Here is a 21,049-nt window from a genome sequence, read left to right on the forward strand (position 1 = left end):
GGTGAGTTACTGCAGTGCATCTTGCAGATGGTACAAACTGTTGACATTCTGCATCGGTGGTGGAGGGAGCTTGAGAGTGCATGGGGTGTCAAACAAGTCTCCTGGATGGTGCTGGGTTTCTTGAATGTTTTTGGAGCTGGACCTGTGCAGGCGAGTGCAGAATTTTCCTCTGCAATCCTGACTTGTGTCTTGTAAATGGTAACAGGCTTTGGGGAGTCACCATGAGTTACCATTGACTTCCCAGCCTCAAAGCCTGCCCTTTGTAGCCAAAACCACAAAAAACCCCAAAGAACTCTGGATGCTACAGATCAGAAACAAAAATAGAAATTGCTGGAAAAAGCTGGTCTGGTGGCATCTGTGGAAAGAGAAAGCCTCATCCATCCCACCCTCCTGGCTGAGTTCATCCTCACTTTGAACAACTTCTCCTTTAGCTCCGGCCACTTCCTTCAGGTTAAAGGGTACTTGCATGGCCCCAGTTATGCCCGTCTCTTTGTGGAGTATGTGGAACATTCCTTGTTCCGTTCTTACTCTGGCCCCCGCATACCCACCACTCTTTCTCCAGTACGTTGATGACAACATCGATGCTGCTTTCCTTTTTTAATCCAGAATTGGAGAAGTTTATGAACTGTCTGTTCTGATGATGCCAATGTAGATCAGGAGTTCTCTGAAATGTCTACCTTCTTCCTCAACCAATGATTCCTCATCTCCTACACTTTGGCCTTTAACCCTTCTCTTCCTACCCACAATGGTGTTGTGATCACCCCTCATCCTCCACTCCCATCTCTCCATATCCACATTCAAAGGATCATTAGCTGCTATTTCTGTCACTTTCAGTAGGATGCCACTACATATTCCCCTCCCCTCCCTTGTCAACCTTATATAGGGTCCATTCCCTCTGGGACATCTTGGTCCACTCCTCCACTCTCAACACCACCTAACACCCCATGGCACCTTTCCGTGCAATCACAGAGGTTTAACACCTGACCATGTACTTCCTTCCTCTTCACTACCCAAGGCCCAGACACACTTTATTTGTTAAGCAGCAATTTACCAGCACTTCACTCTAGACCGCTATAGTTATGCGTGAGGTCCCCTATAGACAAAAGCGGGGAAATGTATAATAGGGGACAAAGAAATGGCTGAGCAACTAAATACATTGGTTCTGCTTTCACAAAGGAGGACACAAACCAGATACTAGAAATCTTGCAGAATGCAAGGTTTGGTGAGAGTGAAGAATTGAGGGAGATCAATATTAGTAGAGAAATGGTGCTGGGAACATTGATTGGAGTGAAGGTGGATAAGTCCCCGGGGCCTGATAATCTACACCCCAGAGTATTTAAGGAAGTGGCTGTAGAAATAGTGGATGCATTGTTTGCCATCTTCCAGGATTCTGTAGACTCTGGAACAGCCCCTGCAGATTAGTATGTGGCTAATGTCACTACAATATTCAGAAAGGGATGCACAGAGAAAAAGACGGAATTATAGACCATAAGCCTACTTTCAGTAGTGGGGAAAATTCTTGAACCCCTTATCAAGGACTTTACAGCAGAGCATTTAGAAGGCAGTGGCAGGATCAGACAGATTCAGCACAGATTTGTGAAGGGAAAGCATGCTTGACAAAGCTGATGAAATTCTATGAAGATGTAACTATCAGAGTTGACCAGGGAGCCAGTCAATGTGGTATATTTGGACTTTGAGAAAGTGTTTGACATGAGATTATTGTGCAAGATTAAAGTGCATGGGATCAGGGGAAGTGTATTGAGATGGAGAGAAAACTGATTGCAGGGATGAAACAAAGAGTAGAAATTAATGGGTCCTTTTCAAATTGGCAGGCAGTAACTAGTGGGGTGCCACAGGGATCGGTGCTGGGCCCAGCTATTCACAATATATATTAATGATTTGGATAAGGGGTACAAAATGTAACATCTCCAAATTTGCAGATGATACCAAGTTGGGAGGGTGAACTGTAATGAGGATGCAGAGATTCTTCACCATAACCTGAGTGGGCAAATCAATGGCAGATGCTGTATAATTTGGATAAAGGTGAGATTATTCACTTTGGAAGCAAAAACAAGGTGGCAGATTACTACCTGAATGGCTGTAAATTGGGAGTGGGGAGTGTGCAGTGGGATGTGGGGTGTCCTTGTGCACCAGTCACTGAAAGCAAGCATGCAAGTGCAGCAGGTGGTAAAGAAGGCAAATGGTATGTTCTCCTTCACTGCGAGAGGTTTTGGGTACAGGAGCAGGGATGAGTTGTTGCAGTTCTCCAGGGCCTTAGTGAAGCTACGCTTAGAATATTGTGCGGCGTTTTAGTCTCCTTTTCTGAGGAAGGATACTCTTGCTCTCGGGAGTGCAGCGAAGGTTTACCAGGCTGATTCAGAGGATGGCGGGTCTGACATATGAGGAGAGATTGACTAGATTAAGATTGTTTTTGCTGGAGTTCAGATGAATGAGGGGGAATCTTGTAGAGACTTATAAGATTCCAACTGGACTAAACAGGGTAGATGCAGGGAGGATGTTCCTGCTGGTGATTGTGTCCAGAGCCAAGGGACACAGTCTGAGGATTTGGGTAGATGATTTACGATGGAGATAAGGCATTTCTTCACCCAAAGAGTGGTGAGCCTGTGGAAGCCATTACTACAGGAAGTACCTGATGCCAAAACATTGAATGTGTTCAAGAGGCGACCAGATATAGCACTTGGGGCAAATGGGATCAAAGATTTTGGGGAGAAAGCAGGATTAGGCTCGAGTTAGACGATCAGTCATGATCATGAAGAAAAGCAGAGCAGGCTGAAAAGGCCAAACAACTCCTACCTTGAATGTTTCTGAGATGAAACACAGAATGAACGACTTCTTTGCCGAACATCTACGTCTGTCTGCAAAAATGACCCTGAGCTTCCAGTTGACAATTCAACACACTACTGCATTCCCTAGCTATTGTAGAGTCACACAGCCCAGAAACAGATCCTTTGATCTAATTCGTCCGAGTTGACCAGTTATCCTAATCTCACCTAATCCTATTTACCAGCATTTGGCCCATATCCCCCAAACCCTTCCTATTCATATACTGATCTGGTTGCCTTTTAAATGTTGTAACTATACCACCAATTCCTCTGGCAACTCATTCCATGCGCACACCACCCTCAAAAGTAGCAAAAGCTACTCCTCAAGTCCTTTTTGAATCTTTCCTCTCTTACCTTCAATCTATGCTGTCTAGTTTTGGACTTCCCCCATCCTAGGAAAAAGACCTTGGCTATTCGCCCTATCCATGATTTTATAAATGTCAATAAGGTCACCTCTCAGCCTCTGACATTATGATAGGAAAAGCATAATGAGTCTCTCCTATAACTCAAACCCTCCAATCCTGGCAAAGTCTTTAAATCTTTTCGGTATCCTGTAAACTTTAAACAACAACTTTCCTATAGAAGGGCAACCAGATTGTATGCGGTGTTCTAAAAGTGACTTCACCAATATCCTGTACAGCTGCAACATGATGTCCCAACTCCTATACTCAGTGTTCTGACTAATGAAGGTCAGCATACCAAAGGATAGCCTTTGCTATCCTTGTCTATCTGTGACTTTCAAGGAACTATGCACCTGCATCCCTGGGTCTCTTTGTTCATCAAAACTCCCCAGAGCCCTACTGTTGACTAAATCTTACTATGGTTAGCCTTACCAAAAGGCAACACTTCACATATATCTAAATTATACTCCATCTGCCACTCCTTGACTCATTGGCCTGTCTGATCAAGGCCCTGTTGTACTCTGAATTCTTCTTTATTGCCCATTACACCACCAATTTCGGCGTCATCTGCAAACTGACTAACCATACCTCCAACAATCACGTTTAAATCATTTACATAAATGATAAGAAGCAGTGGTTCCAGCACCTATCCTTGTGGCCCACCGTTGGTCAGAGATCTCCATTCTGAAAAGCAATCCTCTACCATCACCCTCTGTCTCCTACCTTCGAGCCAATTTTGTACCCAATTGGCTGGCTCCCCCGGATCTCATGTGATCTAACTTTACTAATCAATCTACCATGTGGAACCTAGTCGAACATTTTGAAGTCAATATAGACAACAACTGCTCTGCCTTTATCAATCTACTTTGTTACCTTTTCAAAAATCTCTGTCTCAGGATTGCTGCAGTGCTCCAGCAAAGGTCAGCACAAGCTGGAAGAATAACACCTCTTTTTCCACTTGGGAACCCTGCCACCTTTGGGTCTCAATATTGAGTTCAACAATTTTAGTCTGAAGCCACAGGACACCAGGTTCTAGTCCAGTTGGTTTATTTTAAATGACAAGCTTTCAGAGCACTGCTTCTTTGTTAGGTCACTTCACCTGAGGAAGGAGCAGCTCTCCAAAGTTTGAGCTTTCAAATAAACCCATTGGACTAGAATGTAGTGTCGTGTGACTTTGGATTTTGTCTATCCCTGTCTAATACTGGCACCTCTGCATCACAACAATTTTGTTTAAAGCCTGAGTGCTTTCTCCATGTCCCTAATCCAACACTGACATACCAGGCCTTGTCATCATATGGGCTGCCTTCATTAATAACGTATTGTCAGCCACTAACAATCCCCATTAGCAGCTATTAGTTCTCCCAGACTGTCCTTTACTTGTTGCTTTGTTTGCCCAACTGTTTTTCTCTTTCTTGGGCTCCATCTCCACTAATTGTTTATTCTTTCCCCCCTTCTTCAGCATGTATACCAACCTTTCCCTTGCTAAACCAATTTTGAACGGTCATTGGACCCAAAACCCCAACTTTGCTCTTGCTTTCTGAATGTGCTGCCAGACCTGTTGAGTTTTTGCAGAAATTTCTGTTTTTGGTACATCTCACCTCTGGAGTTCAGCACTTTTATTTGTCTTTGGACAGAGGCTGTAATAAGATCAGGAGTTGCATGGCCTTGGCAAAAACCAAACTGTGTGTCAGTGAGCAGGCAATTACTGAACAAGAACTGTTTGGCACTGCTGACTACGCCTTCCTTCACTTCGCTGATGCTTAAGAATAGGTTAATAGGATGATAATTAGTCTCATTTTGTTTGTCCTGCTTTTTCGTGCAAAGGACATATCTGTGCAATTTCCCACATTTCTAGGTGGTTGCCAGATTGTCTAGTTTGGACCAGTTGGCTAGAGAGGTAGCTAATTTTGTAGCCAAATTCTTCACAACTGTGACAAGGATCTTGTCCGTAGCCTTGGCATAACTGAATGCCTTGAGCCATGTTGTGATACCAGAACAAGTAAATCAAAATGGCTGAAGATAAACATATGTGGTGATAAGGACCACTGAGGAGGCCGAGAAGGATCATCTACTTTGCATTTCTGGCTGAAAATCTTTGAAAACACTCAGCCTTGTCTTTTGTATTGATCAAAGTCAGAAATCACACAACACCAGATTATAGCCTGATAGGGTTTGAAGTAATTTCAAGTAAACCTGTTGGACTATAACCTGGGATGACGTGTGACCTCTGACTTTGTCCACCTAAGTCCAACACCGACACCTCGATGTTTTGTATTGATGTAATAGGCTTTCCTCACATGGAGCATGGAGGTATGGAAATTTTTCTTTAAGTTCAGTTAAGAGATGTGGGCATTGCCACCTGAGCATATATTGCTCATCCAAAATTTCTCAGAGCAGTTAAGAGTCACTTGCATACTGGCCTGATGGGATTTAAACCAGTTCCTGCATTCTGACTGATTGTTAGTATAGTTTGTTATGCTTCCCCTAGTTCCTTACCCCTCACCCTTTATTTTGTAATCTTCCATGAAGTGTTTTGTTAAACATTTTCCTATAGTTGATAAAGTTTTTACCTATCTACTATCTCTGATATTTCCTCAAAGATAGCAGCAAAGTGTCATTTGATGACCATGACAGGCATTCTTGCAATGGTGCAAGCCGGCATGGGCAAGGCAAGCAGGAACCTACTGTGTGGGGTCTACTGCTATAAAGACTTTGGATTCAGGGCTACAGTTACTTAAAAGAGGCAGCTGACTGTTTGTAAGAAATTTGAGATATGTTTATTTAGAAGCTGCGGTTGAACTGCGACAACAGCTAAATAGACAGGGAACTACAAGTTGTGACTGTTGAAGGTGCTTCCCATACAGCACAACAGCTTGTGAAGTCAGAGTCTGGCTGTCTAGCCAGACTGATGAAACTTGATAATGTATTTCCGTTCTAAGGAGTGATATTTTGCATATGTCAATCATCAGTTTGAACTTTTCTATCAGTGAATGCAGAACAGATCCAAATATGTACGAATGGTCACCTCTCTCACTGTCCATCTTCCAGTGGAGTTCATTGATTCTTTCTGAATATCTACATTGAAATGGAATACATGTAATATGATTCTACCAACTTGGGAATGTCAACGTGAACATGCAATATGATTCTACCAGTTTAGGAATGTCAGTATGAACATGCTACAGTGTGGGATGATCTGTGACTACTCTCAAATATCTTCTGGATTGAACATTCTGACACAACTGTTGTGGCAGACACATGTCCCAGATGATTTCTACACCATGTTTCAAATCTTTTACAATTAGATGACCAATAGCTCTATCATCCATTGGGACAGTTACTGTAACTGTGCTTTTATATAGAATGCTAGTCTGGCTGCCTTCAAACTGGTAGTGCTGGCACCCTGTGCCACTTTGGTTAATCAGCTGGCCAATGTGTGATCATGTTTGGCTGCCACACCCTATCGAGTATCAGAAGCCACAGGAAAATTTCACCCAGAATTCTAGGGATCCCTGCAATTTACTCATCTCTCCCATAGAATCCCAGGATTTTAATTATTTTATGCTTCCTCTTAACATTTCTTCTTCTGCTATTAACCTCATTTTCTCATTTAGGAGAAGTTTTCTTATCATTCTGTCAAGATTTTAGTTGGTTTGCAGCATCTTTGTCCATTACGTCTTAAATCGTTGAACATTTCCTTTTTTGATAGAATATCCTCATTCTGAAGTGTGGCAGTTTTAAAAATATCAGTATTGATCTACGGTTGATCACTCGTATTGTGCAGCACCTGTAATGCAGGAAGAAATTCCAAGATGTGCCACAGTCATTGTTCTGCCAGAAACTGTTAGAAACAAAGGAGGAGATAGTCAGAGCATTAACCCAAATAAAACAAAGAACTGCACATGCTGAAGATTGGAAGCAAAATCAGATATCACTGGCAAACTTCAGCAGTTCTGGCAACATCTGGGAAGAGAAAACAGAGTTAACTCATTGATGTTGCTTTAGAAATAAAAGCTTGATCAAAGGAATAATTGGCACAAAGGATGTAAATGGGGAGTGAATTCCAAAGCACGCTGGGGAGACAGGCATTCATGACAGTTATAAAGAGTAAGAGATGAACAATTGGTCAGAACTGAAGGAGCCTATATTCTTTTGAAGAGAGATGAAAAATAGTGGAGAAATATGAGAATTTCTGTATGAATTTACAGATATTAGCAGTTACTTATTCTCAACCCTATATGTTCAGTGTTTACAAGTTGGACAAAATCCTTGCAGGCCAACTTTTTCAGATGATATCAAGGTCTTTGTTAATACTTAATTCCTCCAGTAAAGAGAATGTAACTTTTGGGGATAATGGGAACTGCAGATGCTGGAGAATTCCAAGATAATAAAATGTGAGGCTGGATGAACACAGCAGGCCCAGCAGCATCTCAGGGGCACAAAAGCTGACGTTTCGGGCCTAGACCCTTCATCAGAGAGGGGGATGGGGGGAGGGAACTGGAATAAATAGGGAGAGAGGGGGAGGCGGACCGAAGATGGAGAGTAAAGAAGATAGGTGGAGAGAGTGTAGGTGGGGAGGTAGGGAGGGGATAGGTCGGTCCAGGGAAGACGGACAGGTCAAGGAGGTGGGATGAGGTTAGTAGGTAGCTGGGGGTGCGGCTTGGGGTGGGAGGAAGGGATGGGTGAGAGGAAGAACCGGTTAGGGAGGCAGAGACAGGTTGGACTGGTTTTGGGATGCAGTGGGTGGGGGGGAAGAGCTGGGCTGGTTGTGTGGTGCAGTGGGGGGAGGGGACGAACTAGGCTGGTTTAGGGATGCAGTAGGGGAAGGGGAGATTTTGAAACTGGTGAAGTCCACATTGATACCATATGGCTGCAGGGTTCCCAGGCGGAATATGAGTTGCTGTTCCTGCAACCTTCGGGTGGCATCATTGTGGCAGCGCAGGAGACTGCATCCCTAAACCAGCCTAGTTCGTCCCCTCCCCCCACTGCACCACACAACCAGCCCAGCTCTTCCCCCCCCACCCACTGCATCCCAAAACCAGTCCAACCTGTCTCTGCCTCCCTAACCGGTTCTTCCTCTCACCCATCCCTTCCTCCCACCCCAAGCTGCACCCCCAGCTACCTACTAACCTCATCCCACCTTCTTGACCTGTCCGTCTTCCCTGGACTGACCTATCCCCTCCCTACCTCCCCACCTATACTCTCTCCACCTATCTTCTTTACTCTCCATCTTCGGTCCGCCTCTCCCCCTCTCCCTATTTATTCCAGTTCCCTCTCCCCATCCCCCTCTCTGATGAAGGGTCTAGGCCCGAAACGTCAGCTTTTGTGCTCCTGAGATGCTGCTTGGCCTGCTGTGTTCATCCAGCCTCACATTTTATTATCTTGCAACTTTTGGGTGTGGCTTCATGTGCTGACACCTTGGTTTCTTGCCTCAGCATCAAATCTTCACAAAGAGTCTGGTGCCAGCTTTGTATCATGGATGGTACCATAGCTAATCTGAACCATCAACAAGCATTTTCTAGCAGGAATAAGAATAATTGCCGCTTTCATCCCCTTCAAGTCTGAAATGCAGTGGAAGAAATCATTGAAAGGGTGTGAGTTATGCAATGGGAGTAAATCATTGAAAAAGATCGTGGTTAATCCAAATCGCTCAACTTTATCTACCTGCTTCCAAAGCCCTTAATAACTTAAATGAAGGCTATCATCCTCAGTTTTGAAGTCTTCAATTTCCCTAGTTTCAACATTTAACATTGTAGACAGTCTACTTGAATTAATTTATTGTTTGCTGACATTTTCCAATTCCTTACACAGCGACAAGAGCTAGAATCTGAAAATAAGAAGCTGAAAAATGAACTTAATGAGCTAAGAAAAGCCATTGCAGACAAGGCAACCGGGGAGAATTCAACGAATGATGTAGATAATGCATACAGTGTGCTGCTAAATCAGCTGAGGGTGGCCAATGAGGAGCTGGAGGTGCGCAAGGAGGAAGTTCTCTTGCTCAGAACTCAAATTGTTGATGCTGCTCGTCAGAAGGAAGTGGTGGGAAGCATGGTAATGTACTTGGTATTAATACAGCTTCTCTTTTCTTCATTCTTTTGACCTGTTCCCCATTTACACATTTCACACTTTACAAAATCACGTCTAACACAGCACCAGAAGTTATACGTGCTCTGGATCACAACAACTCACTGAATAACAAAAAAAACCCTGTCACCCCGATTTCTTTTACCAACCACTTGAAATCTCTTTTTTCTTAGTTATCTAAGCTTCTGCAATTGTGAATAATTTTCCATGTTAAAACTTCTATCAGATCTCTTTTTAACCTGTTTACAAACCTGCTTAAGTTTCTCCATATTACTGAAGTCCTTCGTACCAGTTCAATAAATCTCTTCTGCATCATTTCTAAAGTTTTTTTTCTTCCTAGCAATTGAACTGAATACTCTAGCTGAGATCTAACAAATACTGTTTTAAAGGATTAAGGTGACTGTTTTTGTATTCTATTCTTCTGTTAGTAAGTCCAAAGATCCAACATGCTTTTAACAAATTTCTCAGCTTGTTCTGCCACCTTGAATAATTCTTGTGCAAACATTTCCCGATCACTTGCTCTCTGCCTTTAACGAGTTTATATTCATGATTAGTCTATTCTCATATTTCATTCCCCTCTTATTGCACTTAAGAAAAAAAATCCTCTCCATTTTATGTAGCCTGTCTGAGTCTCAAAGGTGTGAACCTTACAATTGTCACACGCCTCCTTCTTCTAGTCAATGTTAACTTCAATATACATAGCCAATCTGGGAGTTCAATATTTTAAAACAGCAAGAACTGCAAATGCTGGAGTCAGAGATAACAGTGTGGAGCTGGAGGAACTCAGCAGGCCGGGCAGCATCAGAGGAACAGGAAAGCTGATGTTTCGGGTCAGGATCCTTCTTCAGTTCTATCTTTTGTTGTGATCCTATACCAGACTGCCAAATTAGTAGTATAGTCTGGCTAGGGACAAAACTTATCTTTAAATGGACAAAATGTAAATTCCATATACTTAAGAGAAGCCGTTAGATTCCATGGTTTTGAACAAACGATGATGAACTTGACTGTACAAAGCTAGAATAGTGATGTGATCTACAATATATATGCAATCTACATTTTATCAACCAGAATTAACCTGAAGTAATTATATATAACAGACAAACTATGATTGAACACCTCACAGAGCTCATCAAATATCAAATACAAGTTATATCCTGCAAATTTCTCAGCACTGCCGCCCTCCCACCCCATTGTGACAGTGCGTGTCATCAAATCTCATTACTAGTACCATGACATTGCCATGACACCACTTTCTCCAGATCTTATTGCTGCTTTAAGCTAGAGGGACTTCTGTTAGCCTGCCAGCTTTGGTGCCTTTGGATGGCAACATTCCGCTGTGGCTGCTTTGGAGAAAATCACGTACATGACTGTGTTTCCCATCACGTGTACTTTTCTAATCCCCATAATAACCAGACTGGGGTCTTAAAACTGGCAGGAAAATCCTGCCCACAGTGTTTTGCCAATTATAGCCTACATGAATCTGGTCAACTTTGTCAGTGCTTTCACATATATTCCAAAAGAAGCCCACATTTCTGCTCAGTGAGGACATTCCAGCAAGCTTGGTCATGCCAAATATGTAATTTCTTTCCCTTTTTTTGCAGGCTAATTTGACTGAGAAGTATGAGTGGAAAAGAAGTGATGAAAACACTGAGAAAGATGATGTCATTGAGGCTTACAATGGTATATGTGAAACCAATAGGTAGGTGGGTGTGGATCAATCTATATTGTTTCTCCCAGTCTCCGTTGTGATTTCATATCAACTTTCCGCAAGTATTCTCTTATCACAACAGGAACAGGCTGGAATAATTTGTAGGTTATCTCTCCACAGAAATCTGACAACCAAATCATACTGCGTGTTAACCCTTTTTATTACAGTGTGAATGGAGCAGAGGCTTGTGGAATGATATTCACTCTCTTGATGTGTGAATTCTTTAAGTGAATTGGATTTCAGGACTTGGAAAGCAATTCCTAGCCTGCAGTGCAAAACTCCTTATAAAATGTACTGTACTAGAAATAAGGACTCACTCCGATGCAAACTGCAGGATAGCAATCTCGTCCATAAATCCTCGGTTTGTTTTTCTCATCTATTAACCTTCAAAGATGTAGTAACCAACTGTGGTACTCTCGTTCTTCCTGCTGCCTTACTGGAGATCAACTAACCCCATAAGTTAAGTCAAACCTTGTTGGTGCTACTGTTTATATACCACCGCACCACAGATGGACGGAGAGGTCATTTTCAAATCGTCATCAAAAAGCTGGTGATTTTTCAGAGAAGAACACTATCCTGTGATGCTGCATTCAAACTGTTTATTCAACCAGTTGCTTTTCCTGACTTGGAAATTTATTGGTATTCCTTCGCTGTCACTGGGTGAAACTCCTGGAATTCCCTCCCTAAAGAGCATTACTGACAGCATGTGAACTGTGGTGGTTCAAGAGGGAAGCTCTCCGCCACCTTTTCAAGGGTATCGAGGGATGGGCAATAAATGCTGGCCAAGCCAGCCACGCTCATGCCCCATGACTAAAATAAGAAAAAAAAAAATGCATGTTACAGAAAAGAGTGGGCTGGGACTAGATTTTCATCTTAAGTTGGGTGAAAATGGGGCTGCAAAAAAAAAGGCATTTTCGTGGCAGGGTGCTGGTTGCAGTCGAGCCAGCCAAGCAGAGAATGAATTCGGAAGCAGCCATTAGGGCTGTTGTGTACCAAGACAGTTTATATATATGTTGCTATTTTTAAAAAAAAGGCCTGCTTCAATGTTGTAACAGGTCAAGTTATAATTAAAGCAGTAAGAACCTCATGCCGTTTCCCATCACACTCCAACCTCTCTCAGGCCCTTATGGCAAAGAATGCGTTAAACAGATTTGTTTATGCATGATAAAGAAAGTTAAAGTAGTTTCCATTTCTGTTAAAGGGTACTTTAAAGAGTCTGGTTGATTTGGCATTTTGTTAGCCTGTATTGAAAAATGGTAATTTTTAAAGTGAAATGTGAGAAATTTTTGCAAAAATAAAAGTTTTCATTGTCTCTACGGAGTGTATTGTGGTTGAATAGGTATAGTTTGGCCTAGACTGTATAAGAGGCCATGGTGAATGGGTAGAAGGACATCGAAGGAATGGATAAGACTTTTGGATCACACTTTTCAAAATATTCTCTCATCCAGACTGTGGCTGTTGACCCCTCTGATCAAAACATCTATCGAGGTCAGGGTTGCGAGGTATAGGCATGCCAACAGTTCCACTCAATGCACAGGCTTAAAATTGGAAGTCCCAGGAATGGGTTTGGAAATTCCATTTTCAGGTAATCTCACCAACTTGATGGAAATTCAGGCACCTAAACAGAAGTTGCTGGAAAAGCTCGACAGATCCGGCAGTACCTGTGAAGAAAAAAATCAGTTAATGTTTCTGGTCCTGTGACCCTTCCTCCCAGATCGCCAAAGCTTTTCACTTTATATTCCTCAGGACAAAAATAAGGGGGCTAAATTTCAAATGATCATAACAATTTCGTATTTTAACCCTTTTGTTTTCATTTATGAAATATGAATGTTGCTGACCATTTTGACTGTTCATTGCCCATTCCTAATTCCAAAGGAGATACTGCCTTGAACTGTAGCAGTCTCTGACAGGGTAGATACACCCACAATGCTGTTAAGAAGGAAGATACAAGATTGTGAACCAGTGACAACAAAGCAACATTGATATAGTTCCAAATCAGGATAATGTAGGATTTTGTGGCGTACTTGCAGGTTGCGGTGTTTTTATGTATCTGCCCCTCTAGGTCATAGTAGTCCCAGATTTAGACGATGCTGTTCAAGGAGGTGTGATGAGTTGCTGCAATGTATTGGTGGCGGAGGGTGTAAATTTTGAAGATGATGAATGTGGTGCCAAGCAAACAGGCTGATTTGTCCTGAATGACGTCAAGCTTATTGATTGTTGTAGAACTGCACCAATCCAGGCAGGTGGGACTATTCCAACACACTCCTGATGTGTACCTTGTGGACACCCTTTGGGAAGTCCGGAGGTGATTTAGTTGCCGGAGAACTCCCCATAACCTACCTGTTCTAGTAGCCCTAGTTTCTCGGTTTTTGATGTAGGAATCAAATTCTCAACTGTTATTCTTTGGTATTGTGGTATAGAGAGGCAGACTGTTGAGGTTAATGTATAAATATTTTAATCTTATAATATTGTCATGCAAAGTATTTGTTAGTTCACACAACTGTGCAGCAATCTGGAAATCACCATGCAGGGTACCCATATGATGGCCCTTTCAATATAAACTTGAGTAAACCAACTATGCACACAATGGGAATAAAAAGGAATTTTGTTGGCAAGTACTTTTTACAGAAGGGAAAGGGGGTGAGGTGTAGACGTCTTACTACAGTAACATGTTAGACAACAATCAAGCCGTTGAGAGAGAGCGAGAAAAGATCTAGATTGCTGATACGTACGTACTTTCTATGTTACCTTTGTTCTTTCTGAATGACTCTTGCTTCTTTCTCTCTCTTTTGCTCCTGCTTCCTTTCTTCTGTCATTCACTTGCAGCCAGGCTGAGGACTGGCGATACCTCAATGAAGATGGCGAACTAGGTCTAGCATATCAAGGCCTAAAGGAAGTTGCCAGGTCAAATCTTTGTTCTTTGTTTTAAATATCTACAAAATTTAAGCATGTTGGGAAAAAGTTCAATTTTCACCTGGTGCTATGAAGATAAATGCATTGCATTTATGAATGAATTTGGGATGTTTTGAAAACATAAGCCTCAATCTCATTATTCAGCTTTGTCACTGTTAAAGGCCATTCAGCAAACAGATTAAAGTTCAGGTGTGGAGGGTTCGCAGTTGATATTGTTAACAATTCATTCCTTCAGGATGTTCCTAATCCCCACAGAATTTCAAAATATATTGAATTATTTTTAAAGATTACAATTCCTCTATTTACCTTGGACATTTTCTGTTGTGGAATGGAATGTCTGACCTGAATTCAATAATGGGTACTTGGCTATCCTGTGAACCTTGCAGAATTTTGTCTTGGCAGTGTAGGCTGAGCAAAATTGACTTCAGTTGTACAGTCTTTTCTTTTATTAATGCATGGAATTAGGGCGTCACTGGCTAGGCTGGTATTTGTTGCCCATCTCCAATTGCCCTGAGGGCCATTAAGAATCAACTGCATTGGTGTGGATCTGGAGTCACATGTAGATCAGACCAGGAAAGGACAGTAGTTTCCTTCCCTAAAGGATATTAGTGAACCAGATGGGTTTTTCTCTCGATCAGCAATGGATTCATTTTCATCATTCACCTCTTACTGCAATAATTCAATAAAAATATGGAATTATCAACAATAGCCGGATTCAAACCCTGGTCCCCAGGTGTCACCTGGGTATGTGGATTAACAGTCCAGTGTTAATACCACTAGGCTGTCTCCTCCCCCAAAAGCTGCCCATGTAAATTGTCCAAGGCCATGCATGAAATCTCATTAGTTGGGTGTAGTGCTGTAGTGTTGACAAGACAGCAATGTGAAATTTTTGGGTTTAAAATGGTTCCAAAAAATAGTTGCATTTGACTCAATGTTTTTTCTGTTTCTCTCTCCACAGATACTTTCAGATCTGCTGAGTTTTTCCAACATTTTCTGTTTTTAGTCAATATTTCCAGCATCCACAAAGCTTTTCCTAAGTACCTTATATGAGAGTTATATATTAGTTATACAATGAGAAATTATTAATCCACTTATTAGTGTGAAATAAGAACTGGTGGTCCCCAAGCTAGAGAACATAAACTGAGTACAGTGTAATGAAACAAAAAACTCTTCTTATTTGATGGAGAGTGTTTTAAGAAACAAACTTCTTAACCAGCATTTCCAGTTGCTGTTTTCTAATTTTGAGCTATTGTATCGCAGGCTGCTGGAGGCACAGTTGCAGTCTCAGGTGAGACAACATGAGGAAGAAGTGGGAAGAATGCAGACTCAGATTGAGGTTCTGAAGGAGGATTTGGAAAAGCAACAGCAGGTCATCTCACAGACGCTCCAGATGTCTCCAGAAGCACGCATTGAGTATAATGTGCAACAGGAGATCACACGCCTCACCAATGAGAACCTGGTTAGTGCTGACATTTGGAGAGGATGGGCTTCAGCCGTATGCTTACATTAGTATGGACCACACTGCACATTGTTGTGTTTATGTTGTTAGCTTCATGTGTCAGGTTTATACAAGTTTAACTCCATAACTTTGTGGCTTGAGCCACGTCCCAGTGGAATTTTTGTTTCAAATGACTGACTGTTCTCAGGATGCTGTAGTGTGCTGCATGCTCGTCCACAGCTGCAGACCAGGCAGTAAGCTCCTGATTTTCAATTCTGTTGCAATAGGCAATAACCATATGGTTTCCTAAGATGAAGATAAACAAGATTTTTTTTTAAAATGGCAGTGTTTATTAACTTTACCAGATCCCTTTATCATTGATAGAAATTGTTAGATTTTCCTCCTGTACTTTCTGTTCTAGAAATCAGTAAAAGAGAGAGATTCTCAACTTAGTCAAAGTTTCATTGTGAAGGAGGCCATAAACAGTGTGTTAGAATGGAGTGGATCAGCAAGCCTGATGACAGCCACAGTGGAAGAAAATAGGTGATCTTCAAGTGGTTCAAAAGATGAATTTCCTAGCTCTGACAGAAATTTTTATCTTAAAATGCATAGAAACCAATAACAACATTTCTGTCTTCTCAGATACGTCTGTAGTTAGCTTTGGAAATGATTAAATATTGTTCTGTGCACCTCAGTGACAGCTTTGTCAATATCAGAATTAGTATGTTAGGAATTAAAAAATGGTTTGTGTAAGCCTAGAAACAAAGAAGTAGGAGCGGAATTAGGCCATTTGACCCCATCAAGCCTGCTCCGCCATTTAATATGATCCTGGCTGATCATCAAGCTCTGTACTCTAATCTTGCCCTCCCATCTGGATTCCTTTAGCCACAAGGGCCAAATCTACCTTCTTGAAACACAATTATTGGCCTCAACTACTTTCTGCTGTACTGAATGCCCAGACTCACCAATTTCTGGGTGAAGAAATTTCTCAGTTGTAAAATATGCTTAAATTGTGACTGCTCGTTTTGGATTCCTCCATGTGGGAACATGCTTCCTTTATTAACCTGTCTAGCCCTGTTAGAATTTTATAGGCTTCTATGAGATAGAACATAGAACAATACAGCACAGAACAGGCCCTTCGGCCCTCGATGTTGTGCCGACCTGTGAACTAATCTAAGCCCCTCCCCCTACACTATCGCATCATTATCCATATGCTTATCCAAGGACTGTTTAAATGCCCCTAATGTGGCTGAGTTAACTACATTGGCAGGCAGGGCGTTTTACGCCCTTACCACTCTCTGAGTAAAGGACCTGCCTCTGACATCTGTCTTAAATCTATCACCCCTCAATTTTCAGCTATGCCCCTTCGTCCAAGCCGACGTCATCATCCTAGGAAAAAGACTCTCACTGTCCACCGTATCTAATCCTCTGATCATCATGTATGTCTCTATTAAATCCCCTCTTAGCATTCTTTTCTCCAATAAGAACAGACCTAAGTCCCTCAGCCTTTCCTCATAAGACCTTCACTCCAGACCAAGCAACATCCTGGTAAATCTCCTCTGCACCTTTTCCAATGCTTCCACATCCTTCCTGTAATGGGGTGACCAGAACTGCATGCAATATTCCAAGTGAGGCAGCACTAGCATTTTGTACAGTTGCAGCATGACATCACGGCTCTGGAACTCAATCTCTCTACCAATAAAACCTAACATGCTATAAGCCTTTTTAACAGCACTATCAACCTGGGTGGCAACTTTCAGGGATCTATGTACGTGGACACCCAAGATCCCTCTGCACATCCACACTACCAAGAATCTTTCAGTTGACCCAGTATTCTGCCTTCCTATTATTCTTCCCAAAGTGAATCACCCCACATTTATCTGTATTGAACTCCATTTGCCACCTTTCAGCCCAATTCTGCAGTTTATCCAAGTCTCCCTGCAACCGGCAACATTCTTCCACACTGTCCACAACTCCACCGACTTTAGTGTCATCTGCACACTTACTAACCCATCCACCTATGCCTCCGTCCAAGCCATTTATAAAAATGACAAACTGCAGTGGTCCCTAAACACATCCTTGTGCCACACCACTGGTGACCAGACTCCCGGTTGAATATTTTCCATCAACCACCACTCGTTGCCTTACAGAAAGCCAGTTTCTAACCCAAACTGCGAAATCTCCCTCAATCCCTTGCCTCCGCATTTTCTCCAATAGCCTACCATGGGGAACCCTATCAAAGGCTTTCCTGAAGTTCATGTACACTATGTCAGCTGCCCTACCCCTCATTCCTCTAAACTTAAGTGAATCCAATCCTAACTGACTGTATCTCTCCTTCAGTATCAGTGTTGCCATTCCAGGAATTAATGTAGTAAACGTTTGCTGCACTGTTGCCAAAACAACAATATCTTTCAGATAAAGAGACCAAAACTGCACACAATATTCCAGGTGCAGCCTCACCTATTTTGCAGCAAGGCATCCTTATTCCTGTACTTGAATCATCTTGCTATTAAGGCCAGTGTACAGTTTGCCCTCTTTACTGCCTGCTACAGGCCTACTTTATGACTGGTCCACGAGGACAACCAGGTCTCCATTGAACATTTCCATCTTATAGCCATTCAAATAATAATCTATCTTCCTATTTTTGCTATCAGAATGGATAACCTCACATTTATCCATATAATATAGCATTTACCTACTCATTCAGCCTGTACAAATCACACTGCAACATCTCTGCACATTCCTCATAGGTCACCTGGGGTGGGAGGATGGTGTGCGCGCATATAAATCACTGATTCAGCTCTTCCCTAATGACAATCCCTTTGTCTGCTTTTGCTTCTTTTTCCTCTCTCTGACACTGTCGCTATCTATACTACTTATTCTTCACTAGCTGCCCCAATCCCATCATGTCAGCATAAACACCACCACTTTCTAGATACTTTCAGTTATGACAGGGTCACTGGACACAAAACATTACTGCTGTTTGTCATTTTATATAAATGATTTGGATGAGAATTTAGGAAGCATGTTTTATAAGTTTGCTGATGGCACCGATATTGGTGGTATAGTGGACAGTGATGAGGGTTATCTAAGATTACTGAGGGATCTTGATTAATTGGGTCAATGGGCTGAGGGTTGGCAGACAGAGTTTAATTTGGATAAATGCAAGGTATTGAATTTTGGTAAAACAGACAAGGTAAGATATAGTTAATAGGAGGTTCCCTCGGTAGTGTTGTAGAACAGAGAAACCAGGGATTCAGATACGTAGTCCTTTGAAAGTTGTATCACAATTAGACAGGGTGGTTAAGACGGCATTTAGCACGCTTGCCTTCATTGCTCAGACCATTGAACATGGGAATTGGACATTGTGATGTCCCAAGCAAGGGTCTTGTCCCCAAGGTTGGGAAGTTCAAAACTAGGGGACATATTTTTAAGATGATAGGAAAAAGATTTAAAAGACACCTGAGGGTACAACGTTTTCACATGGGCGTTGGTTCATATGTGGAATGAACGGCCAGAGGAAGTGGTAGGTGCAGGTACAGTTACAACATTTGAAGGACATTTGGACAGGTACATGAATAGGAAAGGTTTAGAGAGAGATGGGCCAAAGGCAGACAAAGAGGACTTGTTTAGTTTGGAGAAACTTGGTCAGCATGGACAAGTTGGACCAAAGGATATGTTTCTGTGCTGTATGACTCTGACTGTTTCTGCCTCCATAGGTGCTGCCAGACCTGCTGAGTTTCTCCAACAATTTCCGTTCTTGCTTGTTTCAGATTTCCACCATCCACAATTATTTATTTTGTTTTAGTCAATAAATGTAATGTCTGTACGCTTCTAGCATGCCAACCAATGCAGAGCAGCAATTTGATAAAGCTGAAACTGTAGAATGCGAAATAGAGGAAATAGGCTTACAGTTCACACTACAGTTTGTATACACCATCTAGTTTTAATTGTCAGGTGATATGAGGAACTGGAGCATTAAAGACAATGTAGCGAAGAACCACTAGGTTAATCCAAATGTCAGGGGCCTGATTTCTGAGAAAAGACTAAAAGAAATCGCTTCAGTGTAAAAAGCTGTTTCAGAAATACATGAATGCCCAGAGAGTATGAAAGTGAGAGTTCAGATTAAAGTGAGGATAAATAGGTTCAAACTACGAAACTACATTTTATGACTATTTTATTATGAAAATTCACTTCTTGGAACATGGTTGATTAGTGTGAAAAACGGCTTCCAAATAGTGTTGGAAGTTAACTTAAACAGAAGCTAGTATCTCTCTCTAATCTTTTATTCTTGTATCATAAAACAGAATAAACTGTGTGTTCCACAGTGATAGTTCCATTGTGTAAGAAACCATTATTTTGGATATAAGTTGGTGAATAACTCAAAATTATCAAAACTACTGATATTTATGGATTGTCTTTTGTTCTAGGACCTTAAAGAACTAGTAGAGAAACAGGAAAAGAATGAGAAGAAGCTGAAGAAGCAACTCAAGCTCCACATGAAGAAAGTTCAAGAGCTTGAAGGTTTAACTGAATTTACAATGTCACTGACTGGGATCACATCTGGAGGGGGGTTTCCATTACACGTAGTTCCATTCTGTTGTGTTAGACAGGATTTGGCCTGTCTTGGTGGCAGGCCTGATGGTGGGGAAGCATGTTATATCCAGCAGACAGCCTCCTTGCCCATCCCTGACCTCTACTACAATTTTGCTATTGACAGAGGTGGTGTTAGGTGGCCTGACCACCAGTGGGTAAATTAAAGCCTTTAATTGTGCAATTAATTCTCATGTGACAACTGTCACCAGGATTAAACAAATGTTGGTGTTAAATGCTACAAAGACAGCCATTCTCCCTAGATTATAAAATGTGAGGCTGGATGAACACAGCAGGCCAAGCAGCATCTCAGGAGCACAAAAGCCCGAAACGTCAGCTTTTGTGTCCTTGACCTGTCCGTCTTCCCTGGACTGACCTATCCCCTCCCTACCTCCCCACCTACACCCTCTCCACCTATCTTCTTTACTCTCCATCTTCGGTCCGCCTCCCCCTCTCTCCCTATTTATTCCAGTTCCCTCCCCCCATCCCCCTCTCTGATGAAGGGTCTAGGCCCGAAACGTCAGCTTTTGTGCTCCTGAGATGCTGCTTGGCCTGCTGTGTTCATCCAGCCTCACATTTTATTATCTTGGAATCTCCAGCATCTGCAGTTCCCATTATCTCTCATTCTCCCTAGATTGTTTCCTTTCCCTTATATAATTCAGTCTGTGAGTACCAATTCAAACATTGGGGAGATGATTGCCTCCAACGGAAATCCCAGAATTGGGCATTTTATGGTTACAATTTCTCAGGGACTGGCTAGTGACTGGTAAATGCTGGAAGCAAAGAAAAATATAAACTTGTATATAAAACAATGTATATAGATCAATGGATAATGTATCCTGATGCACAGAATGTTTCACTGAGAAGAAGCAAAATATCTTGCTTTTGAAAATGGTCCAGTCTAGGCAATATGCATCTATCTCCAAATTCAGTGTCACCTAAGAGCTAGCTACTAGGTCTGGAACAATACGAATTGCACTTTTCAATAAGAAGGTTTCAAAAAGAACCACTGGGGAGATATAAGCATCTCCTAAACTCAGTGGGGGAAAAGCAGGAATCTGTTGTTGAG

At 42.0% G+C, this 21,049-nt stretch overlaps 1 protein-coding gene across 2 annotated transcripts in view; it reads left to right on the plus strand.

Annotated features, from left to right (window-relative positions):
- The window catches only part of myo5b (myosin VB), a 270,346-nt gene that overhangs the window by 217,806 nt on the left and 31,491 nt on the right, over nucleotides 1-21,049 (plus strand). Inside the window, exons 28-32 of one of the 2 annotated variants that reach the window (XM_048526919.2) lie at nucleotides 9,056-9,295; nucleotides 10,930-11,027; nucleotides 13,863-13,940; nucleotides 15,210-15,408; nucleotides 19,818-19,911. In XM_048526919.2, coding sequence (XP_048382876.2) covers nucleotides 9,056-9,295; nucleotides 10,930-11,027; nucleotides 13,863-13,940; nucleotides 15,210-15,408; nucleotides 19,818-19,911 — 709 coding nt within the window. The remainder of the gene's footprint in view (nucleotides 1-9,055; nucleotides 9,296-10,929; nucleotides 11,028-13,862; nucleotides 13,941-15,209; nucleotides 15,409-19,817; nucleotides 19,912-21,049) is intronic. The other variant, XM_048526929.2, reaches the window with a different exon arrangement.

The sequence above is a fragment of the Stegostoma tigrinum genome, chromosome 1 (genome assembly GCF_030684315.1).
Source record: "Stegostoma tigrinum isolate sSteTig4 chromosome 1, sSteTig4.hap1, whole genome shotgun sequence".
Classification (NCBI taxonomy): Eukaryota; Metazoa; Chordata; class Chondrichthyes; order Orectolobiformes; family Stegostomatidae; genus Stegostoma; species Stegostoma tigrinum.